This window comes from Cynoglossus semilaevis, chromosome 2 (assembly GCF_000523025.1).
Source record: "Cynoglossus semilaevis isolate Cse_v1.0 chromosome 2, Cse_v1.0, whole genome shotgun sequence".
Lineage (NCBI taxonomy): Eukaryota > Metazoa > Chordata > Actinopteri > Pleuronectiformes > Cynoglossidae > Cynoglossus > Cynoglossus semilaevis.
This window is the reverse complement of record NC_024308.1, coordinates 16961034-16983233: the sequence shown is the minus strand read 5'-3', so window position 1 is coordinate 16983233 and position 22200 is coordinate 16961034. Positions and strand designations below refer to the sequence as shown.

General features: G+C 39.5%; 1 protein-coding gene across 1 annotated transcript in view; it reads right to left on the bottom strand.

Annotated features, from left to right (window-relative positions):
* Nucleotides 1–209: 209 nt before the first annotated feature.
* Nucleotides 210–22200, bottom strand: part of suco (SUN domain containing ossification factor) — a 32833-nt gene continuing 10842 nt past the window's right edge. Inside the window, exons 2-24 of the mRNA XM_008307122.3 lie at nucleotides 20795–20909; nucleotides 19133–19237; nucleotides 18492–18823; nucleotides 17660–17800; nucleotides 17178–17358; nucleotides 16552–16663; nucleotides 15932–16059; nucleotides 15686–15753; nucleotides 15464–15571; nucleotides 14836–14941; nucleotides 13888–13908; nucleotides 13610–13665; nucleotides 13153–13244; nucleotides 12888–12953; nucleotides 12433–12516; nucleotides 9073–9166; nucleotides 7643–8992; nucleotides 6861–6948; nucleotides 6657–6761; nucleotides 6366–6520; nucleotides 6101–6192; nucleotides 5349–5404; nucleotides 210–3257 (exon numbers count right to left, since the gene is read on the bottom strand). Of these exons, the coding sequence (XP_008305344.1) occupies nucleotides 2709–3257; nucleotides 5349–5404; nucleotides 6101–6192; nucleotides 6366–6520; nucleotides 6657–6761; nucleotides 6861–6948; nucleotides 7643–8992; nucleotides 9073–9166; nucleotides 12433–12516; nucleotides 12888–12953; nucleotides 13153–13244; nucleotides 13610–13665; nucleotides 13888–13908; nucleotides 14836–14941; nucleotides 15464–15571; nucleotides 15686–15753; nucleotides 15932–16059; nucleotides 16552–16663; nucleotides 17178–17358; nucleotides 17660–17800; nucleotides 18492–18823; nucleotides 19133–19237; nucleotides 20795–20909 (4204 nt within the window). The 3' untranslated portion in view covers nucleotides 210–2708. The remainder of the gene's footprint in view (nucleotides 3258–5348; nucleotides 5405–6100; nucleotides 6193–6365; nucleotides 6521–6656; nucleotides 6762–6860; nucleotides 6949–7642; nucleotides 8993–9072; nucleotides 9167–12432; nucleotides 12517–12887; nucleotides 12954–13152; nucleotides 13245–13609; nucleotides 13666–13887; nucleotides 13909–14835; nucleotides 14942–15463; nucleotides 15572–15685; nucleotides 15754–15931; nucleotides 16060–16551; nucleotides 16664–17177; nucleotides 17359–17659; nucleotides 17801–18491; nucleotides 18824–19132; nucleotides 19238–20794; nucleotides 20910–22200) is intronic.

Below are 22200 nucleotides of genomic sequence, written 5' to 3'. Positions count from 1 at the left end.
AGTCCAGGGTAATAACAAACAAACAAATATGTAACTGACATAAAAACAAATATGAGCTGACATAAGCTGCTGACATTGATGTCAAAAATGGTAACAAGACTCAAACTCATGACATTAATATTTTGTCCAAATTTCAGAGATTTTTATCAGCTTATACAGCTGTAAATCATCAATGCAAAATCCTAGAAAAGATTAAGAGACAGAAAAGATTAAAGACAACAAAAGGTTTATTAAATTCACAGTTTCTAATGGCACTACAATTTTTTTTTCTTTTTTTGCAGTAACTCACTCCTGCTTGAAAAAAATACTGTGCAGTTCTTTAGAGTACCCACAGAGTAAAAGGGAAAGAAAATGAAAGATATAACACTTGACATACAAGGTAGAAAATAACAAAGAAAGACACCAGGAGTCATACAAAGTGCACATTGAGCTCTGAGAATTTCTTTCCTACATACTGTGTTATGAGGATAAGTAGATTCATTGAAGTAGTCTTTCTCATAACACAGTCACACACTCTGATCAACAACAGAAACGTCTCACATGCATACAGGTTGAATCACACAACAACATAAGATAGTACACTTTCAAAAACAGCCCCATGAATAGATCACTTTGTGTTACACAATCAATCACATCATCAGTGTTCCACATTATACCCATCCTCGTTGTGTTCCCTTTACTTATTTAACATTTAGTTCTTTTCACAGACAACACTCCTCATTTAAAGTGAGCCACACGCCAAGAAAGATGAACAGTGACTTGTCGGTCATACAATTTGAATAACAGTTAAAGACAGTTCATCAGAGGTGTAGAAACATGACCAGTACCCATGTTTTAAATCCCAATAGAAACGTGATAAAGTGGTTAATAAAAGCAAGGGTAAAATAAAATCTTCACAGTTGTAGAGAATGTCGTGCAATGGGTTCAGAGGTCACCCTGAAGGACGAGGACTCGTGGAGAGAAAGGAGTGAGATGTAACAACTGGTCAGGAAAGAAAACAAAAGTAAGGCCTACATCAGGAAAAGAAGGAAAAGTTTTTTGTCTCTGCCAAACTGTGCAACGGTCCAACCACCCAGAGCCAATCAGAGACTTCATACAAAGAGAAACAGCTAGTTTAAATTTTATTATAAAAAAAAAAAAACTGTGAATTACACATCAATAATTTTAATGACAGCATGAATGTTACATTTGGGCAATTCACAAAATCATGAACATAATGAATGTTAAAAATGATCAGACAGACGATGAAACAGACGAGACAAAGACTCTGATTAGTCCCTTCCCCATGATCAAACATAAAAGCAGCAGCCTGAAGATTCTAGTCTTCCTGACCAATATTGACTCACATCTTTGTCTTGGTAGATATATGTCATGTATTGTTATAAGGGCGTGCAAGAGAAACTGAACACTGTTATGGATGTCGCAAAAGGCCAGGCTGAGGAAACAGCAGTAAAAGCTGTTGAATGAATTAAAAAAGAAAAAAAAGTTATGTGGTCATAATCTAATACGACTCAGTGTCAGTCAGAGCATGTAATGTATTATATGTGGGGAAAACTGCTGCGACTCTGACTGATTAGGAGACTGGCAACCCAGTACCTGCTTTAGAACCATCTGTAGTCATTTAAATAAATAAATAGATAAATAAAACTGGTCTGTCAGACGAGGCTGCAAGGTCCCAGTATATGACAGTGTACATGTTAAAGACAAGTGTAAACATTCAGCCCTCCTACCCAGTGTCCTCCATCAGGAGGAATAAAGAGAAAAGGTCCTACATCAGCTGTAAGGATAATTCTAATGAAGCCCATTAGTAATGAGAGGAGGTCTTAGTTGGAAGAGAGAAAAAAAAAACGTAAAACGGAAGGGGAAAAAAAAGGCTCAAATTTGCAATGCGCACTCTGAACATTAGCATCCTCACTGTCACAATACCTGCTGTTGAAAAGAATACTTTTTTTTTTGTTAAGTGATGCATGAGCAATCGTTTCAGGCCCGGCCCAAATGGATTATCATTACTGTTTGTTACATTGGAATTGGTAAAACATGTGGAATCTGCTGCTGCTTTACTGTTTGTATTAAGATATTGAACAGACACTGTGGTGAAAGAACTACAACATTCTGACAGATTAACCACAATAAGTAAATTCATTCATTTTCTTCATGTAGCTCTGATGGTCGGTCGACGGCAGACTGACGAGAGACAGAAAGAGTTTAACACTGGTCCCACACCTAGATGCAACGCCGAGATAGAATCAATAAGATAAGAACGACAGCGGAGAAAAGAACTTAGTCGTTAGTCGTGCACAAGAATTCTCCCAGACACACATTTCATCCTGAAAATGGTACTTAAGTGTAGAGAAAGGAAAAATAGAGCTGTGGTCAATGTGCTTCCCACTAGAGGGGCTAAAAGAACACGTTAAACACATCATTCGCTCCACAGAGTCTTTTTACCCACACTAACAAGTGAATGTCAGGCATTTGGCCTAAAAAAGGTTTTGAACAGATATAAAGGCACATAACCGTAAACAGGTCTTTGACAGGAGAGGACGGGGGAGGGAGGAGGGATGATGAGCAGCTGCTTCTATAATCTTAGGTGTTCAGAGGAAATTTGGTCTGTGGGCTTCAGATCCTGACAAGTGTGCTGGTCTGCCGTACAGTCAGACAGTGTATTCGTTTGTAAGTGGGTAGAAGGTTGTGTAGGTGTGAAGTATATTTTAAACTTGTCCACTGACAGCCGTCACACCGATGGTCCCAACACTGATCTCCTTGTTCCCCTTGATCAGCTGATGCAGGGTGGGCAGAGAAGGGATGTTCCCCCCTGGCATGTTTGGGAAAGTCAGCTCTGTCTGCCGTGACTTCCTCCTCTTGGTGGAGCGTTTCTCCTGGCGTGACACTAGGGGGGGCTGCTGGAGGCTGCTGCTGCTCAGGCAGTGGCTGTTGCACAGGCCAGCCATTGGAAACGTAGGAGAGGGAGGGGGGATGGAGTTTGTGTAGGACTCCTCGGAGTGGGTGGATGAGCTGCAGCTGCTCGGCTCAGAGGGGAGCTCTTTTGAGGCGCAAGGGGGTAATGGCAACAGCTCCCTGGTGTAGGAAGGGGGAGGCATTGGTAGGGGAGGGGGAGGAAGAGGAGGAGGAGGAGGGGCCGGGAGGCAGGGGTGGAAGCCATTACATTTAGGGCCTCCATTTATCTGAGGCAAATCTGAGGGATTATATGCCACGACAGCCTCAACCTTGTCCAATGACTTTGTCTTGCCGCGTTTTTTCTGGAGAAAGAAAACAGAAAAGAGGGAAGATGAAACTTTGTGCAGGGGTCACATCGCACATTAAACACACACTCTTATTAGTGACCTCTGCACTGTGACAGAAAGGTCACACAAATGGGTCAAAGTGTGGTAGGAAAACTTGATGGGAGAGGAGTCAACTAACTATGGCCACATCGACATGAATCCATTTGTTGTTGAGATCATGCATCAGACTCCAAGCACTCCTACATCATCACCATCATCATTATCATCATTAAGAGCCCACAAAGAGGGAACGGTAATCTGTCAATAGTTATGTTTTCTTTAATCCAGACTTTGAAGGTGAGGACACCTTCACCACTGATCACTTCATGACAGAGAATAAACAATGGCCCAAGTGTTGTTATTTTATCTACATTCATGTAAATACTGAGTGGATCAGCAGAGTGACTGGAAGCAAAAAAAAAAATAGAGGAACTCACATTCAAAAAGTAAATGCTCCTTTAGTAGGAAATGTATGACACGACATTTGATTCATATTGCCTGAACTGTATATATAGTAAACTTAAAGTAGCTTTAAGGGTCGAGTTCTGTGATTATAATAATAATTAAAATAATAATTAATATTATTTTTATTGTATGTGTCATCACAGAGGTGTGAAACAGATGAGGTTTGCGGAGCACGTGGAGTAGTTGTAAGTTTCCAGCACTTTGATGTACACACCAACAGTAGAAACACAACACAGAACTTTCAAGTATGGCAGCCATCACAGCCAACAGCAGCAGTCAGAACAAACACTGTACCTTTTTCTCTGGAGAAAACCTTAGAGGTTCTACAATGTACAAGTCATCTGGACCTACTGAGGAGGGGAGAGAGGGGCCAGGTTAATGATGGAATGGTAAACAGGAATACATACATGTCATAAGCATGAAGGGACCTTGCAAGTAGCGTCGCTTTAAAATTTTAATTACACATGTATCTTTTTCACTGATTTAAGTGTAAATCACAGAAAACAATGTGTTACTTATTTCTACTTGCAAACGTCAAGCGAGGCATTGTGTCTATTATTACTCTCCTGAGGCCTGCATGTGAGCACAAGCTGGCAATGGCAGCTTCAAGAGCAAACACACACACATTTGGCACACACACACACACACTAGTTGAACAAGGGGCAGCAGAGGGAGTTTGAGGTTTCATGTTTATTTTTCCGGGAGGCAGGGGTGGAAGCCATTACATTTAGGGCCTCCATTTATCTGAGGCAAATCTGAGGGATTATATGCCACGACAGCCTCAACCTTGTCCAATGACTTTGTCTTGCCGCGTTTTTTCTGGAGAAAGAAAACAGAAAAGAGGGAAGATGAAACTTTGTGCAGGGGTCACATCGCACATTAAACACACACTCTTATTAGTGACCTCTGCACTGTGACAGAAAGGTCACACAAATGGGTCAAAGTGTGGTAGGAAAACTTGATGGGAGAGGAGTCAACTAACTATGGCCACATCGACATGAATCCATTTGTTGTTGAGATCATGCATCAGACTCCAAGCACTCCTACATCATCACCATCATCATTATCATCATTAAGAGCCCACAAAGAGGGAACGGTAATCTGTCAATAGTTATGTTTTCTTTAATCCAGACTTTGAAGGTGAGGACACCTTCACCACTGATCACTTCATGACAGAGAATAAACAATGGCCCAAGTGTTGTTATTTTATCTACATTCATGTAAATACTGAGTGGATCAGCAGAGTGACTGGAAGCAAAAAAAAAAATAGAGGAACTCACATTCAAAAAGTAAATGCTCCTTTAGTAGGAAATGTATGACACGACATTTGATTCATATTGCCTGAACTGTATATATAGTAAACTTAAAGTAGCTTTAAGGGTCGAGTTCTGTGATTATAATAATAATTAAAATAATAATTAATATTATTTTTATTGTATGTGTCATCACAGAGGTGTGAAACAGATGAGGTTTGCGGAGCACGTGGAGTAGTTGTAAGTTTCCAGCACTTTGATGTACACACCAACAGTAGAAACACAACACAGAACTTTCAAGTATGGCAGCCATCACAGCCAACAGCAGCAGTCAGAACAAACACTGTACCTTTTTCTCTGGAGAAAACCTTAGAGGTTCTACAATGTACAAGTCATCTGGACCTACTGAGGAGGGGAGAGAGGGGCCAGGTTAATGATGGAATGGTAAACAGGAATACATACATGTCATAAGCATGAAGGGACCTTGCAAGTAGCGTCGCTTTAAAATTTTAATTACACATGTATCTTTTTCACTGATTTAAGTGTAAATCACAGAAAACAATGTGTTACTTATTTCTACTTGCAAACGTCAAGCGAGGCATTGTGTCTATTATTACTCTCCTGAGGCCTGCATGTGAGCACAAGCTGGCAATGGCAGCTTCAAGAGCAAACACACACACATTTGGCACACACACACACACACTAGTTGAACAAGGGGCAGCAGAGGGAGTTTGAGGTTTCATGTTTATTTTTTGCTTGCATTAGTCATTGGCAGTAGCGCTTTAGACGGCGTGAACGGGGGTGTCAGCCATTTAGCATGAAAGGTAATGGTAGAGATCAAGGCAGAAATAGACAGTTTTGGAAAAACAAACATGAATGCACAGTGATGTGTTCAGGTGTAAGAGTTTCAGGGGTTCTAATTCAGCGGGAACGAAGAAGACTAGAGTAAGACTGATAGAATGGCCTCTGGGAAAGGAAGACTGTGGTGTCAGTTGTCTTTGTGATAATAATAACAAGGACACAGGGAGAAACAAAAGGAAAAGACAAACAGAGAAGAAAGTTCATTTTTATAAAAGGTGGGGTGGGTTTTTGTTTTTTTACCTTCGCTAGAGGTCAAGTGGAACGACTTGGAACGAACCAGTGGACAGGTGACCCTACGCTTCAGGCTCATGTCATCATAGGAGGAGAAGCATCTGATAAAAAAAAAAAAAAAAAAACCCCAATGGGAATCACATTAGTGAATGTGGGAATTTTTGCCACTACCAAAGGGTGGTTAATAGTTCCCCAAAGATTGTGGCAGGACCAGAGTGACAGCATTAAATAAAATGATGTCCAATGGTATGTGGAACATTTGTGAGCGACACACCTTTTGGGACTTGGATAGTGATTGCTTTTGGGAAGAGCAGCCACAGAGGTGTTAGTGTTTGGGGAGGAGCTGCAGCAGCACTGCAGACACAGCAGGAGGCCCAGACACAGGCAAAGAACCAGAGACACCACCAGGTAGCTCTGACGATCAGATACCTGCAGGAAGGAAACAGTCAAAAACAAGTTTCTATTATACACTCATACTAATGTGTATATAGTCTTATCAGAATATTTAGTACTATATGTAAATTGTATTATCTGTATAAAGGTTAGAATTAACATGACATGTTACCTCTCTCTGCAACTGACTGACTGCAGCAGTCAGATTGATCATCAGTTTCGTGACATTCTCTAGTTGGACCTGGAGGAGCTGGATGGACTCTGTCTGTTTCTGGTCCTGAGGAGATCATATGAAAACAGGGATTTAGTTCCTATAAATACTTTTGATTTATCATGTGTGTTTTCTGACCATGGGTCAAACCTGTTACCAACTAACCTGCTCCTCGGCAATGCGGGAGGTGTTCTGTAGTTTGATGATGGTTTTGTTAAAAGCTTTCTGCATCTCTTCCATCTGTTTACGGTACCTGAGCAGGAAAAACATGTAAGGAACCTGTCCAGCGTCTCCTCAAAACATTCCAAATCCTATTATTTTTTTATCACAAATTTTCAACACATTTTAAAACATATAAAAGGGGACATATGCTAATGTTATGTAAATGTATCCTTTTCTTTAATTGTAATAAGCTACTGCATGCTCTGCCCATCTCTTCTGTGAGGTAAGACCCACTGACAGCTTTGTGCAACCATAGCAACATTTAAGCAATGAGAGAAAAATGGCATTCATGCCCACTAACTGTGACAAAAAATGAACTAAATCATTTTGCAGTTGTTGACACATTTGCTACGTCAACATTACTGTTTTGTTAACATGTACTACTGAAAGTTGTACAGCTTCCCTTTGTGACAAAGAAAGTGAAATCAGTGGCTGGTTTCATGACAAACAGACAGATTCTGTCTATTGAATATTGACTTAGTTTTCAGAACTAGCATTTTTAAGTAGACGGACACTCCACAAATGTAAGTATATGTACCAAAACTATGATATGGTTTTACATTATATGTCCCCTTTAAAACTTAGCACAAGACACACAAAATGTATAATTTGCAAACACAAATGAATATGAATAGTTACACGATTTCTGCTTTGCTTAAGAACCTGAAAAATAACTCTAAAACACTATTCAATCTTGACTATGTTCATTTCCAGGATGGTTTTACCTCTGGCTGAGCTCCTCTAGGTATCTGCTGGAGAGACTCATGTTCATCTCCAGAGCCTTGATGCGGTTGTTGAGCCTCATGAACACACTCTCCTTTTGGCTGGATCCATGCACGGCACCTCCGTTCAAGAACACACCATTGCTGTTCACCGTTCCGCCGTTATATTCTGCCCCATTCTGCAGCTCTGCATAGAAGTCGGTAGCAGCTCGCTGGGCGATGCCATTCCCATTTGTGTTCAGAAGGTCCTCATCTGCTGTGTCATCAACTCGATGAGGCTGCTCCACCGCCTTAGTGACAGAGTGCCCCAGCTCCCCCTGAGACTGAGACACCTGAACGGTTTGTCTCTGGGAGTCTCCACCATCACCTGAATTTATTGTGTCTGTTTTGGTATCTGTCAGTGGTGGTGGTAGTTCAGTGGGAGGAGGGATGAAGTCCTCAGGCCTTGACGCTGTCGGAAGAGGCTGAAATGGCTGCTCCTTGACAGGAGGAACTACAACACCAGGCGTGGTCGTCTCAGAAGGCATAAGTTGTGGAGGAGAACTAAAAGTTAGGGTAGGGGAGGCACTGCTGGCCTGTTGTGTCTCTGGGATTGAGACTATTTGAAGAGGTGGAGTTAGAACTGGGTCTAATGCTGCGTCTTTGATGGGAGGTAGCAGCTTCTCCTCGTGTGTTGGCGTCGGTCGCATCACAGAGCCTTGGATGTTTGAGAAACTGTGAGGAAGGATGGTGGAGGACCTACTTGGCTCTAGGTGGATGCTGAACTCTGGTGTGTGTGTGTCAGGTGTGTGAGTATGGAGATGTGTGTCAGTGGTGTGCCCCTCACCCAAAGACATGTCAGGCTCCAGGATTTTTTCTGTGAGGGGGATAAACTCTTGTGGAATTGTGGAGACAGGGCCAGGGATTTGTGGTGGTGTGTCTGTGAGGGCAGAGTTTCCTGATTGGGAGTTTGTCTGTGTTTGAGAGCTCAGCCGTTTTCGCCTGAGGCTGCGGAGTCTCTCCTTCGACAGCCGAGCAGAGCACCAGCGATGGAGCAACTCCGGTAGGGTCACCATGCAGGACAAGGACAGGGAGGAGAAAGAAGAGAAAGGACAGTATTTCTGGCTTTCCCACTGGTTCTTGTCTGCCTCCCTCCTTGTCTCCTGCTCTTTCTTTTCTTCCTCTTCTTCCTCCCCATCCTCCTCCAACAGAGTGACAGTAGACTGCCTTGGCTCTTCATCTTCCTCCTCTTCCACCAGTGTGACAATTTGTCTTTCCTCGTGTGAGACAGAAGAGGAAGGAGGAGGTTGTGTGGAAGAGTCACTGGAGACATTGGACTTCTGAGTGGGACTTTCTTGATTTGAAGGATCCAGACTACAGGGAATACATGATCAATGTTATGCACAGACAGAGAAGCCTGAATCAACATACAGTCGTACTTTGACTGTTCTTACTCTGCAGAGTTTCGAGGTGTTTCCGTTTCCGTAGCTTTGACCTCGGAGTTCCCCTTTGTTTCCTTTACATCTTCTACATCGGTGGTTGTGTTACCTGGCATTTGGACAAAAACAACAATAAACTTAGAGGTCTGTGATAACAGTATACTGCTGAATACACAGACTTCAGCTGATTCCCATGTGGCCAAAGAAAACACATGAAAACAAAGAGTCTTTTCTTACAGTTAACCAGTTCAATCAAGTTACAGTTAGGTTGTTTTAACTCTCACGACACCTCCCTTACTCTGTGGGTGTAAATACATTTTTTTTTTCAAATCTGTACCTGTTGAGACTGAGAGCCAGTCATAAAACAGCCTCGCCTTTAAATTAGTGGGTTCCTTTCCCATTACCACTATAGGAGGGTTTCCAACTAATGAGTCAAGCTTGATGTTAGCAACATGTAAATACACAATCAACATGTGACACTAACAAAGTACTCCAAAAGCACTATGATGATCTCAACCAAATTTGGGATCACTGCTCAGATGTGTCACAATGTCACAACAGAAACTTTGCAGACAGAAATGAAGAAGCAAAAGAAACTCGGCCAATGATTTATGGTTATCCAACTATATCGTTTCGCCTGGGGTGAAAAAGTAATTGCTGTTTCTTTTTAATCAAAATTATTTTTCTTATTTTAAAGAGAATTCACAGCAATGTATGCACTGGGCTTCATCAGTGTTCAGAACCGTCTTCTGTCTTTAATTCAGTGTGAGCTAAGTAAAGAGTTGCTTTTCTGATAACCCTGTGAGGTAAACAGGGTAAGTGACACAGACTTGGCATCGCTGTCCTGATTAACTCATTTAAGTTTTATGTCAGGACGTTTAACACTGAGTGTTGCTACAGACCTGCAGCCAATAGCTACAAAAACATCTGGGAGGCTCAGTAAATCAGCCCATGTATACACTCACAGTTTACACAGAGAAACACAGTGACCCAGTTTTAGAAGCAGTTAATGTATGCAATATGTGGCAGAATGAGGAGGCGAGTGGTGGGACACAGTGTGTGTGTGTGTGTGTGTGTGTGAGGAGGAGTGGGGGGAGCTTAGGGAAGTAGTCTGAGCAGAGCTAAGAGAAAAAGCAAATGTCTTAAGTTTCAACATATGTGGAACATTTGACTAAAATTATTCATTATCTTACTTAAGAAATATAAAAACCTTGAATTGAGATGAAATAAAGATTCACATAACTGCTATTATATTGTTGAGGACAAGAGCTTCACTAAAGTTTCTCTTAATGCATTCCAACAGTCACTGTCAAGATGCTCAGTGATGATTAGATTTCAGCAACGCTATGAATCAAAATTGTATACTTTTGAAAATGTTCCATATTAACAATTCCATCATTTGGATTAGTCACAAAAAAGACACATGTTACACTGTGTTACACACATGCATCTACCCGCTGTTATTTATCATTCATTCAGGCAATATAGAGTAAAAAAAAAAATGTATTTAAGGCATTATGATCGATCCCAATTAATGAAAATGAATCATTTACTTTCTATTTCAAAAAAACATGATTAATTGTGAACAATCAACAGCTTAACAGCAGTTTAATATCAGACTTCCAGAAACTTAGGTCTTATCAGACATTAATGGTCAATTTGCATCTTAATAAACCACAGCCTGGGATGAGGATATAAATCCTATGCAGGGAAATCCATACCGGTTAACAACACAGTGGAGACAAATTATTATGTTATGATGTCTCAATTTAACAGTGAAGCCCTGCACACCACAGGCACTTTATCTCAAAATGCAGATGTAAACTTTAAATCATAAATAAAAACATGTTGTCAAGAAACATGTTTATCATAGTGACTGTGTGTTACCAAAACAAGAATCATTACATCACGTTTTTATGGAAAATATCAGTTAACTAAAAGCCAGGCTGTCTACAGCAGCTGCAGAAGAATACTTATTAAGTCAATGTTGTGTCACGGAAGATGTCCATTAGCTACAGTTTACTGAACAGATGTTTCATACTGTAGCTTTGATGTTAATACTGGCAAAAAAGGGTTAAACACCACTTGAGATAAATTAGAGGTATTGGCTTAAAATATAGAAAATTATATCGAACACATTTATCAAAAAAAAAAAAAAGTCCCACTGATGGTCTGCCCTCCAAGAACCCCTGTTACAGTCTCTAGTTAAGACAAAAAAGCACCTGTCCTTGGTTTGAGTTCTGTTAATCTGTTTATACAATGACTGACTGATCCACTGATGACTGGATTTTGGCAAGCACTCTGTTATTTGGTCCACATGTGGCATTTAAGAAAAGCCCCGCAAATACTGAAAATACTGATCTAACTCTGACCTGTGAAGTAGCATATAATCAATAAAAATGTTCTTTACTCAGTCCCTGAAATGTTTTTGTAAACCAACTCGGCCTGTTGTTAATACCTTTCCAAAATAAATGATACTGTACAGATAAACCAGGTATAAGTTACTGGTGACAAGGTGTGGCCACACACGAACAAAAAAGAATAATGAAGAAAACAAGTCGAGGCTACGACACAGAAAAACTGAAAGAAGTTGTCTTAGCTTAGAGACATAAAAATAAAATAAAATGTTTAAAAAAAAAAGTAAAACAGATTATAGATATATACAATATATTTATATAAAACATGACAAAAATGTATGTGTTTTATGTTATAACATACATTTACAAGTTTGTGAGCTTCAATGATTTATGCAGAAAATGTGCAAAGATATAACAGGACAAAACCTGCACTGAAGTAAGACGGAAAAAAAGAAAAATATCTGGCACAATCCTAGTGCACTTGCAATCAATACCTAGTGTGGACTTGATGATTTTCAAGAAAACATGACAGAATAGAAGGCGAGGCTGCACTAGACAAGATCACTACAACCAGACACCACTGGCCAAAGTGCAGCCATAAATCTTCACAGGCTCCATTGAAGAATGCCAAATGCCACTGGAATTACTGGTTTTCTGAGTAGACAATGGTCAAAGACCAGCTGTGTAACTTCCCTCTTGATTTAACACTGTTTATTAGTATATGTTTGAGTTTTATTCAGAAGTATAAATTGTAACTTTATATCTATGAAGATTCTCAGTCATCCAGGTCATGGTCAAGTTTAAAAAGTTCTGTTAGGCAACTGGACGTGGATTTTTATCTTCTTCTTTTAGAAGATTCACGTCCAGTTGCCTAACAGAACTTTTTAAACTTGTAACTTTATAGTTCAAAGTACGGTTATTCTTATACTAAGATCTTTTTACAGACAAAGACAAACCATTATGAGTTAACATTTTTACAGATGTGAGGTACAGAAGTTGAAATATTGAAAAGAAGTACCTCCTGTGTCTGCTCCCCCCTCCAGCTCTGCCTTGCCCCCCAGCACGTTAGCAGCGATGTTGTTTACCATGTTTATAATAGCATCTAGGGGAAAATAACAGAGACAGAGAGTTCAATGAAGGTTACAGTTTCTTGGCATTGAATTAGACTGTAACTCTTTCAGGGCTTTGAATGTTCATCCTCTCTCAATTGACTTGAAAAGTGTGACATGTTGGTGTTGAGTGAGAGTATCGTGTCCTGACTTGACAATGACAGTTGCCAAGTTGTTGGTAACTGTCATTAATTGTTAGTTTAGGTTTGATGTTGAAAACATCCTTTTTAGAACTGTGTCCTTACCAAGATCAATGTATGACTTACTGTATGTCTTAATAATTCTTCAATATTGTTGTATTTTTGCTTTGTATTGTCTTTGTAATGAAGTTTGCAAAATGTTTTTTGCATAAACATTTACTTACTAGTTGCTGAGCCTAGAAGGTTTTTGGTGGCCTTGTCCTCTAAAGGTTGGTAACCGGGAGGATAGTCTGAAGAAAAACACAAAATCATACATATACATTTTTTCAATGTCACCTGTTACTGGTTTGAAAGTTATTGCCTTTGATTTAATCAGTAGATTGACCTTCCTGAACTACGAAAAGTCAGAAAGTGATGACTTTATTTTAGCTTTAGCTAGATTGGAAGCTGTTATAGAAAACAGGTTAAGTTGACATGTCTGCAACTTACCATAGTCTTCATCCAAGTACTCCAGTCTCTCTGAAGGGTACTGAGAATCTGCTATTTCCTCATACTCCTCCACCATACTAGTGCCAAACACCCTGCACAACGGAAACAATTACAACATAAAATATTATATTTTGTTCTATAGGCAAACAATAACAAGGGAAGCAGAACTGCACTGTTTTCTCATATGCAAGATATTGATAAATATTAATAAATTGTGTTTTGTTTTTTTCACTTCTTGTACTGACTCATGAATTGAAAAATGAGAGGTACTTTATCAGGGTTATGATCTTACACATCTTATGTAAGGCATCAAAACTAGAGTTATATTGAACCCAATCATTTGTTCTTTTTGGGTTAAAACTAGAGTAAACCCAATCATTTGTTCTTTTTGGGTTAGCATTATATTTTTTGTGTTAACTAATTAAAACAACATAAGTTCAAATTCTTCATGTCTAACCTGATCAGACTCAGTGGGCAGAAGTGCTCAGATCCAAAGTGTGAGAGAAGTTCGACCTGCAAATAAAGCAGACCATCTCAAACTATACAGTATACAATATACATGTATCAGTCACCACTCCCTTCATTCTATAGGACACGCAAAGAAGAACTACAATTATACATTAGTGTGTTGATCTTTTTAAACATGCATTAAAGGTCACGTGCCAAAGTTCACACATTAAAAAACAGGGCCAGTCACGTAGTTCAAAATGCAGACACAGGGAGAAAAGTGCTAACCTTTATGTACTTGATGAACATCTGATGCGAGAAGAAGGCAGAAGAACAGGAGAGCAATAAAACAAGAAAACAAATCAGTGAGGACTGATTCAAGCTACAAGCAAGTCAGCATCTGATCACAGTTGGACTCTACTGGAATCAAGGACAGCCACATTTTCTTTAAAAAAAAAACAAACATTGTTTACTAGGTTCAAGCAAGACACTACTGATTCTACAGAAGAGGCTTATGCAGCACAGGTGGACAGACAAAGACAGGTGGACGAACAAAGACAGACATTAGAAGACTAGACAGTAGTTCAAAGGCACAGGTCTGAGTGAGAAACAGCAGAGATTACCATCAAACCGTCACTTTATCTGATACAATTCATAAGATTTAATAACGTCTGATCAGACGTCTGATCATCTCCAACATATGAAGTGTATAAAGGTCACACATAAGAAAAAGAAGTCACATGATTCTTAACCTAAAAAATAAATAAATAATAATAGCAGTATTTTGTAGTGTAGTAAATTTTCACTTCAAAACAATAACATTTTAATTATTTTACACTCTGTTTAATGCTTCAATAATATCTGACTGCAAAGAACTATAAACAACACAAGTGTTTCAGTTACACAGAAAGCACACGTCCAATAAAATGTTAAAGTCAATCTGCAAAAATCACACATGGGCTAAAATGTGGACTAAAATCAACGGTGCAGGGACCAGTTCCCAATCAAAATGTTGGACAAGGATTATAATTGAGTGGTACAATTGAAAGTTGTATCTCTATCTTTATCAAATTGATTAGCTTATTGTCAGGAACTCTTTTTTTTTGGCTATATCTTGAGCTGTGTAGCTAACTCACCCAAATGCTTGTGTAGATTTCTATTCATTCTTTAAATGTAGTTACACAAACATTTACAGCATCTGAAGACCTTTGGGTTTGGGGAAAAAAAATGACATACCTTCACATATTTAGCATACAACTGCTCATCCAGTGGGAAGCTCTGGACAATACGCTCATCACGGGCATGGAACGTACCAAGCTTTACCCACTTGTTGGTTGGATATCTGCAAACAGAGCAAATAAACAGTATAGTGCAGACATTGGTTTATTAAAGCCATTGTCTAATACAGTGGTTTTCAAAGTGGATGGCTGCCTGGTGTTGTGCGGGTGTGTGCAAACCGCTGATATAATGTACTGATAGTGACAATCATTTTTGTTTCATACAGAACGATTGGTTTCCTCTTGGCTTAAGATATAATTCTCTTAATGAGAAGAAAGTAAAACTAGCTGTAAGTATTTTCCAGCTCGGTGACATAACTGTGGTTTGAGTTGAGTAAAACACCCTGGCCTTCCAGTTCATTACATAAACCCAACCTAAAGAATTACTGGGGCAATTCTTTGTAATGAATACACAAAATAAAATACACTTAATTTGTATCTGTTTTAAAAAAAATACATTAGCAGATCTCTAGTGCAGAGTAACGTAAACTTAAAGACATGCCTTTTTAGTTTGTCCTACTCCCTCTATAGCACTGAAAAGAACATTGATCATTTTTTTTACTCATGAAGAGTGACTGTGTACTTACCTATCACTGATGGACACTAAAAAGTCTTTAGGTGTGGATGAGAAAAGTTCAAAGTTTGCAATATCCAGCTGCTTGACTTGAATAGGCTCACAGAGCTCAATGACAAACCTAGAAGGAAATTTATATGAAACTGTTGACTAAACATTGGGACAAAATATGTGACACCCACTTCTCTAAAATAAGGTTATGTGCAGAGAACTGTATGGGTTTTATGTAACTCACCAGATTTTGGTGCTGCAAGGATTTAGCATGTAAAGATCCATGTTTTCCATTAGAATAGCTGAAGTGCTCTGGTTGAGAGAGAAAAATAAGAACTGATTAATTTTTAACAACCACTCACTATGCTCAAGTAAAATGTGGAAAAATACCCTAAATGTTTTTTTTTACCCTTACATGCTCATAATACATGACTTCTACAGCTGTGTGTGTATGTGTATAAGCGACAGAACTGCTGTGTGTTTATTTAACCTTAGCCTCATTGTTAGCAGAAAGTATCTTGGCACCACACTCCACAGAAGCATAGTTGTTCTTGAAGTTTTTCTGGACCTTCTTCACAGGATGGGGGCTGCCGTTGCTTGAAGTATGAAGAGACTGACCTGAGCATAAAATGTGTTACATGTGGCCCATTAGTGTCACAGGAGAAAGAACACGTAGTCCATTTGTGTCACAGGACATGGAACATTGCCTATGTGGAACATGTAGAGGGGGTTATGTAACACACACACACAAAAAAACCACACGCTCCACTGACCACTGCACAGGCACAGAAGAGAGAGAGAGAGAAGGAAGGAAAGATGTGGTAAAAGAAAAGACCTGGAACATGAGGAAGGAAGCTACAGTGACAGGCAGATGTAGACATGCCAAAAGAACAACGAACATGAAGCACAAAGGTGTAACCCAATCAGAAGCAGATTCAGATATTTGTCTAAAGACTCAAGAATGGAATCTGTGCCTGACACTGCACCACCCACTGATATTATTGTCATTACTATAGTTGTATTATCCAAATACAATTAGGTAGAGATCTCTACTTCTGCACTTCTTAACACATGCATCTAAATGTGTATTTTTATAACAGATACACATACTTTTTTCCTTCTCCACCTCCATGACCTGCTTCTTCCACTCATCAAAGGTGGGTATATCATCTTTGCTTGGTACCGAGGGATCAGTCTCTTTGGCGATACCCTCATCTCCTTCCTGAGACAGACAAAGCATCGTATCACTTACAGACACAGCCATGTCTGTAAACCAAACATCAGCAGGCCACACATCCACATCTTCCTAATAATCATGTACAATAATATAAAATAAAGGACAAGAAGATTAAAAGCTACATTATAGCATAACACCCATCATTAATGAATCAAAAGATTGCAGCCGCTACATACGAAGGATATTACATGCACTGAGAAACACTTGAAGGTCGTTAGTTCTGAAGCACTGAGCTGTAAAAAAATTGGGATGTGTTATGTAAACAGACTTTTGAAACTGACTTTGGAGTCTGAGCCCTAAAATCCAACAACTCAGATGTTTACATAAGAGATGGTGTGACAGCAGCCAATGCCACATATTAATGCCAGACACTGCCTCTCAGGACAGTGCAGACCCCAAGAAACTAGTCTCTTAAAATGTTTCATCCCTTAAAAATACTGACCCCAAAAGGTTTTTCACAACACACACAATCATTCAGATGTTTACACAGGTAACTTACCAGCTGTTCTTTATGATGGTGTTGGGTGGTGTTACTCTCCTGGACCAAATCTGACACTTCATCCTTCTGCTCTTTCTGTTGTTGTTGGTCCAGGTTCTCTTGGCCAAGTGTAGCCTCTGTTTCAGAAGTTGAACTGCTGTTCTGATCGGACCGCTGTTCTTTTTTGTCAGCCTCGTCAACACTACAGACAAAACCGGGAACAATGGAATGGAGAGGGAGAAGGAGTTGAAGGGTGGAAAGGAGAGGAATAACGACAGTAAAAAGAAAAAAAAAACACAAATTAGATCTTTTCAATTTTGGACACAATTACATAGAAGAAACTACTACAAATTACACATTTTGTCGTGCAACATAAATTTAAAAAGAATATATATATATAGGTTAGGCCAGCGGTCGACGATTTTGGTCAGCAGACAGGTGGGGTTCGTACCTTCATTACCTTTCTCTGAGCTCTCATTGGTTTCAGGGGTTTAGAAACTCACCTTGGGAAAATGGTGCCAAAAGGGGGTTTTTCACAGGTTGCCAGTTCGGGGGGAATAACCCCACACTGTGAATCAGAGTGCTCAGCACAAACAAAGGTGTCTACTGGGAGTTCATCTCCTCCACTGGCAACCCACACTGCACTGAGGGGAAAGAAAGGACACGGCGTTTACCACACCACCTCGCACTGTCGAAGGTGAGAAAAGGGCGGTGGGGTTAAAGAAAGGAAAGAAAGGAGAGGAAAAGATAAACAACACAGAGCAAAAAGGAGAAAGAGAATGAGAGGAAGGGGTGGACAAAAAGGGACCAAGATGTCCTTTTCCTTGGAAGACAGCTGTAGTTCACAACGTCAAAAATCCTGATGTTGAAGGTCCGCATACAGAGAGCTTAAACAGAGGCTGCCATGACATGGGGCATTGTCTCCGTGCATGTTATCTTGGCTGTACTTCCATGTTCATGTCCGTGGTTTGAATTCAAGTCCACAAATGTCCATCGATTTGCAAAAGTTATGAACAACTGAAATTCATTCGGCAGGTAACCAGTTCCATTTGAAGTGACGGAAACATCCGGTATGAGCACAATTGTCCTTGGCACTTTCTCGCAGTGTTTAGACTCACAGTGATTGAGAAAGAAAATAAATCTTATGGAAAGACAATGCTAAAATAAAGTAACTTACAAATTATAAAAGGCTGGCTTTAACCTCTATAAGAAGGACCAGTATTTATTTATTAGTACATTTTAACTCAGAAGTTGTGGCTGTACTGTGGTTTAGCCAACTTCTGCTACCAGAGAGCAGAGCTATGTTATGAGGAAGTGAATGATATGATAGCTTACCCTGTGTGGGCTGGGCTTGCACTCTCTGAGGTAGGTGTGTTGTCTGCTTCATCAGCGGATGTGACTGGGTTTGGGACCAGATGTGCAGCAGGAGGATCACTGATGACTTCTGTTTGGGGTTCAGAATCTGTGACCTCCTGGTCATGTGCAGGAACTGGTTCGGGATTCAGGGTCGGTAATGCAGGTTCTTGTATAATTTCCTGGTGGTCTGTCTGTGGGTCCGAATGCTTCTGTGGCTCTGAGTGAGGTTCTGGTTCAGGGACGATGTATGCTGTGTCAGACTCTAGTCCATGCTTGGTCTCCTCCACCTCAGCTACTTGAGGATTCACAGTCTGAGAAGAGGGAGAGAAAAAGAAACCACATAATAAACAGAATACAAATAGAATACTAAATTACCTAGAACTGCTTTACTAATAGAGTACAATACCCTACAGCAGGTTATCATTTAGCATAAAGTGGGAAATGGACAAATTACAACAGGTGGGCCATGGTATTTAATGCAAAATTGTTTGGGTCCTATGTTTCAAATACCAATGTATGTTCATGTTCTTCTGTAGAATGACTATAAATAGACATAAAAACAATGATGACATAAATATGAGGAAATGTATCGTAAAAGAAAAACACAAGGACGTTGTTACCTGTTCTTGATGTTTATTATTTTGTGTTGCGAGTTTCTCTAATACTGCTCTCTCCGTCTCCAGTCCCACATCATATGATGTCTGTATTGTCCACTCATCCGCCACCTACAGGCAAACAGATGCAAAAATGGATACCAAAGGTACAAAGGAACTTTGTCATTTGATAGTATAGGAGGAATTCATTCAAAATCAGTTTAAATGAATTGACATTCATAACTTGAATCTAAACATTATCCATAGACAGAATCACATCATTTTGTTGGTACACAAAGAGTCTGTTATTGGGTCAGTGACAGACGGCCAGGCCTGCTTCACAGACCTCACGAGCCTATTGGCTGGTAGAACACAGACAATGATTCCCATTCTACATTGTTCAACAGCATCACACACATCTGTAAGATGTTATTCATCCTGGTTTGACTCTTCACACAAACAAACACCTAGATACATAAAAGTCACCACATAAAACTATCCATTAATGCATCAGCTCATTACAGGTAGTCAGAATCTGACACTGAAGGTAGTGGCTTTCTTTCACATTTCGTTTAATAGTCATAGTAATGACTAGCATAGTAATATGCTCGATTTGCATATTATTTCTTAGGTTGTACAATAAAAGCGGTTGAAGGTAGAAAGAAATATAAACTTTAACCAACATGAACCTTTAAAATCTGAATACTGGCTTGAGATTTTACATTTCAGTCTTATATTTACTTTATTTTAATAATTTACTGCTTTAATGAACCTACAAGACAAGTCTTGCAATAGTTCAAACTTCAATATTCAACACAATGTTATCTATTCCTACTGTGGAATTAGAAACATTCATTTTATAGTAGGTACTAATTCATATATCTGGAATTATTGGGAGCAATCTGTGGACTATACCGTGTCCAGATTAATCACTGTGATACCTGTACTAGTTCTTTTGTGATCAGCAATGAAAGCAAGAGCACATTGTAGAAAATGACAGGACTAGATGAGAACAAAGTAGGAGACGGGGAGGTTGTAACCACATGTTCACAACTGTCCTCCTTTTTCCGGGAAACGTGCTAAACATCACTGTGTTCAGTCCAACTGTACAGCATGTTATATGTTTTAGATAAGGCATCAGCAGCACGTCACCAGTAAAGGGCAAAGGACCCATGATCCTCCCCCGTACCACTTACATGTTAACACGACAGAACGACATCATCACTTGACCTAAATACTGACCAACTTCTTACTAAACGGTATGACTGTCATGGACTAATGCAAGACCATCACTTCTCCTTACACGATTCCTTATCATCAAGAACGTTCACACCAATTGCTTCCAGCCCCTCGGACCACACCTCCTACTTTCCACCAGGGGTTAGTGGGTCACCAAAGTGCATGGTCCAACGCTCACTACTCTAACCTATTGGTGTTCTGCTAAGTCATACATTTCATCAGGAGCTGTGAGTCTAATAATACCCAGCAGCAGTGCACAGCCAAAAAGATCAAGCGGCAACATGGAATAAAATGAAACATTCTTTCTCACGGTTTTACTGAACCTGTTAATGTCATTAAATACTATCTCGGTAGACTGGTTTTTATTGTTTACTTTAGAACTTGTGTGCTTATTTAATTAACTCAATTATATTCATGCATACAGCACTATCACATGTATTCAACACAAACCTTGTGTTGTTCGGAGTCCAGCTCCTGCTCGTGGCCATCAGGGCTGTTGTCCCTGGCAGACTGACCTGGGCCAGACAAGCTCTGCTCTGTACAAAACACATTTTGACAGGGGTACCTGCAAAACAAGAAGAAAGATATTTGTCAGTTAAACTCCAACCAACATTGGTGAAATGCATAACTAACTAAAATTTGTAGAACTTTCTGGCAAAATCCACTCAAAAACAGTCTTTTGTGATTTTTTTTTTTTTTTTTTTACTAAAAAGTGCATGGCTTGCAGTCTTTTATAAGAATCAAAAGGAGAAAGAGAAGAATAAGGGTTATACCCGTTTCTCCTCTCTCCAGTGGACATTTACAGCCCTTCACAGGTTTTGCTCCAGGCCTAAGATTTTGCATCATGCCTCATGCCTGATTTCCTGTCCAACAACCATATAGCATGATATAATATGAATAACAACCGCTGACGCCTCCCCTTTATATACAACACAGAGCTGCAGCAGCTCTTACAGTGCACTTAAGGCAAACTGGATCTAAAGCTCTGAAACATAAGAATTGCTGCTGTTACTTCTACATTGTGAATAACTATATTTAGATAAACATCAGGGGTTTGTGGGAAAAGAGACAGATATTAGGAGATCACAATTGGTATACAGATCAGCAGCATGTCCGTTGTAAAGCCTGAGCAGAAGAGTATATTCACGGTACAACTGTAAATAAGAACAGGACAAAGCCATCCACAGTCCTGGTAAAACACCTGAAGTTTGAGTAGAAACTCAATTTGTACTGGAGAGTCTGTAAAAGAAAGCCACTTCACAATTGACACACTATTAACACTCTTTTGATGGCAAAAGATTAGATTTATGAGCAGACAACAGCCTAATAAAATATAGCCATTTTAAACTATACACTGTGACAACCTCCACTCAGCTCAACATGTCATTTACTGAATTTATTTTGAAGATTAAAACCTATTTTAAAAAGTTGTTGGTTATCCCACTGGCGTTGTTTAATATTTCTGATGAAGGTCATCCAACAAAGGACAGAATGTTTGTTTTCAATGTAATAATTTCCGTAATAACTGTAATAACTTAATTTAGATTCTGAGAAAATTTTTCCAAATAAAATACTGTGTGGCAGGTATATGACCAAGGTCCATTATTTTCTGAAATTAAATTCAAAGTTGTTTAATTTTATCATTTGATCTTTAGACTTTCAGTGACTAAGTCATCTTTGTCTGTTCTGTCTGTTTCTCTACATGAAGAGAGAACATTTATGCATGTTAATGTAGATCCTGTCTGACAAATGTACACACGTTCCACAAGTTATGTGTTAAGGTATAAGCTTTCACTGAACAGGCTGCTTAGGGCCACAACACCAGTAGAAGAAATCCATGAGCGCTGGTGATTATA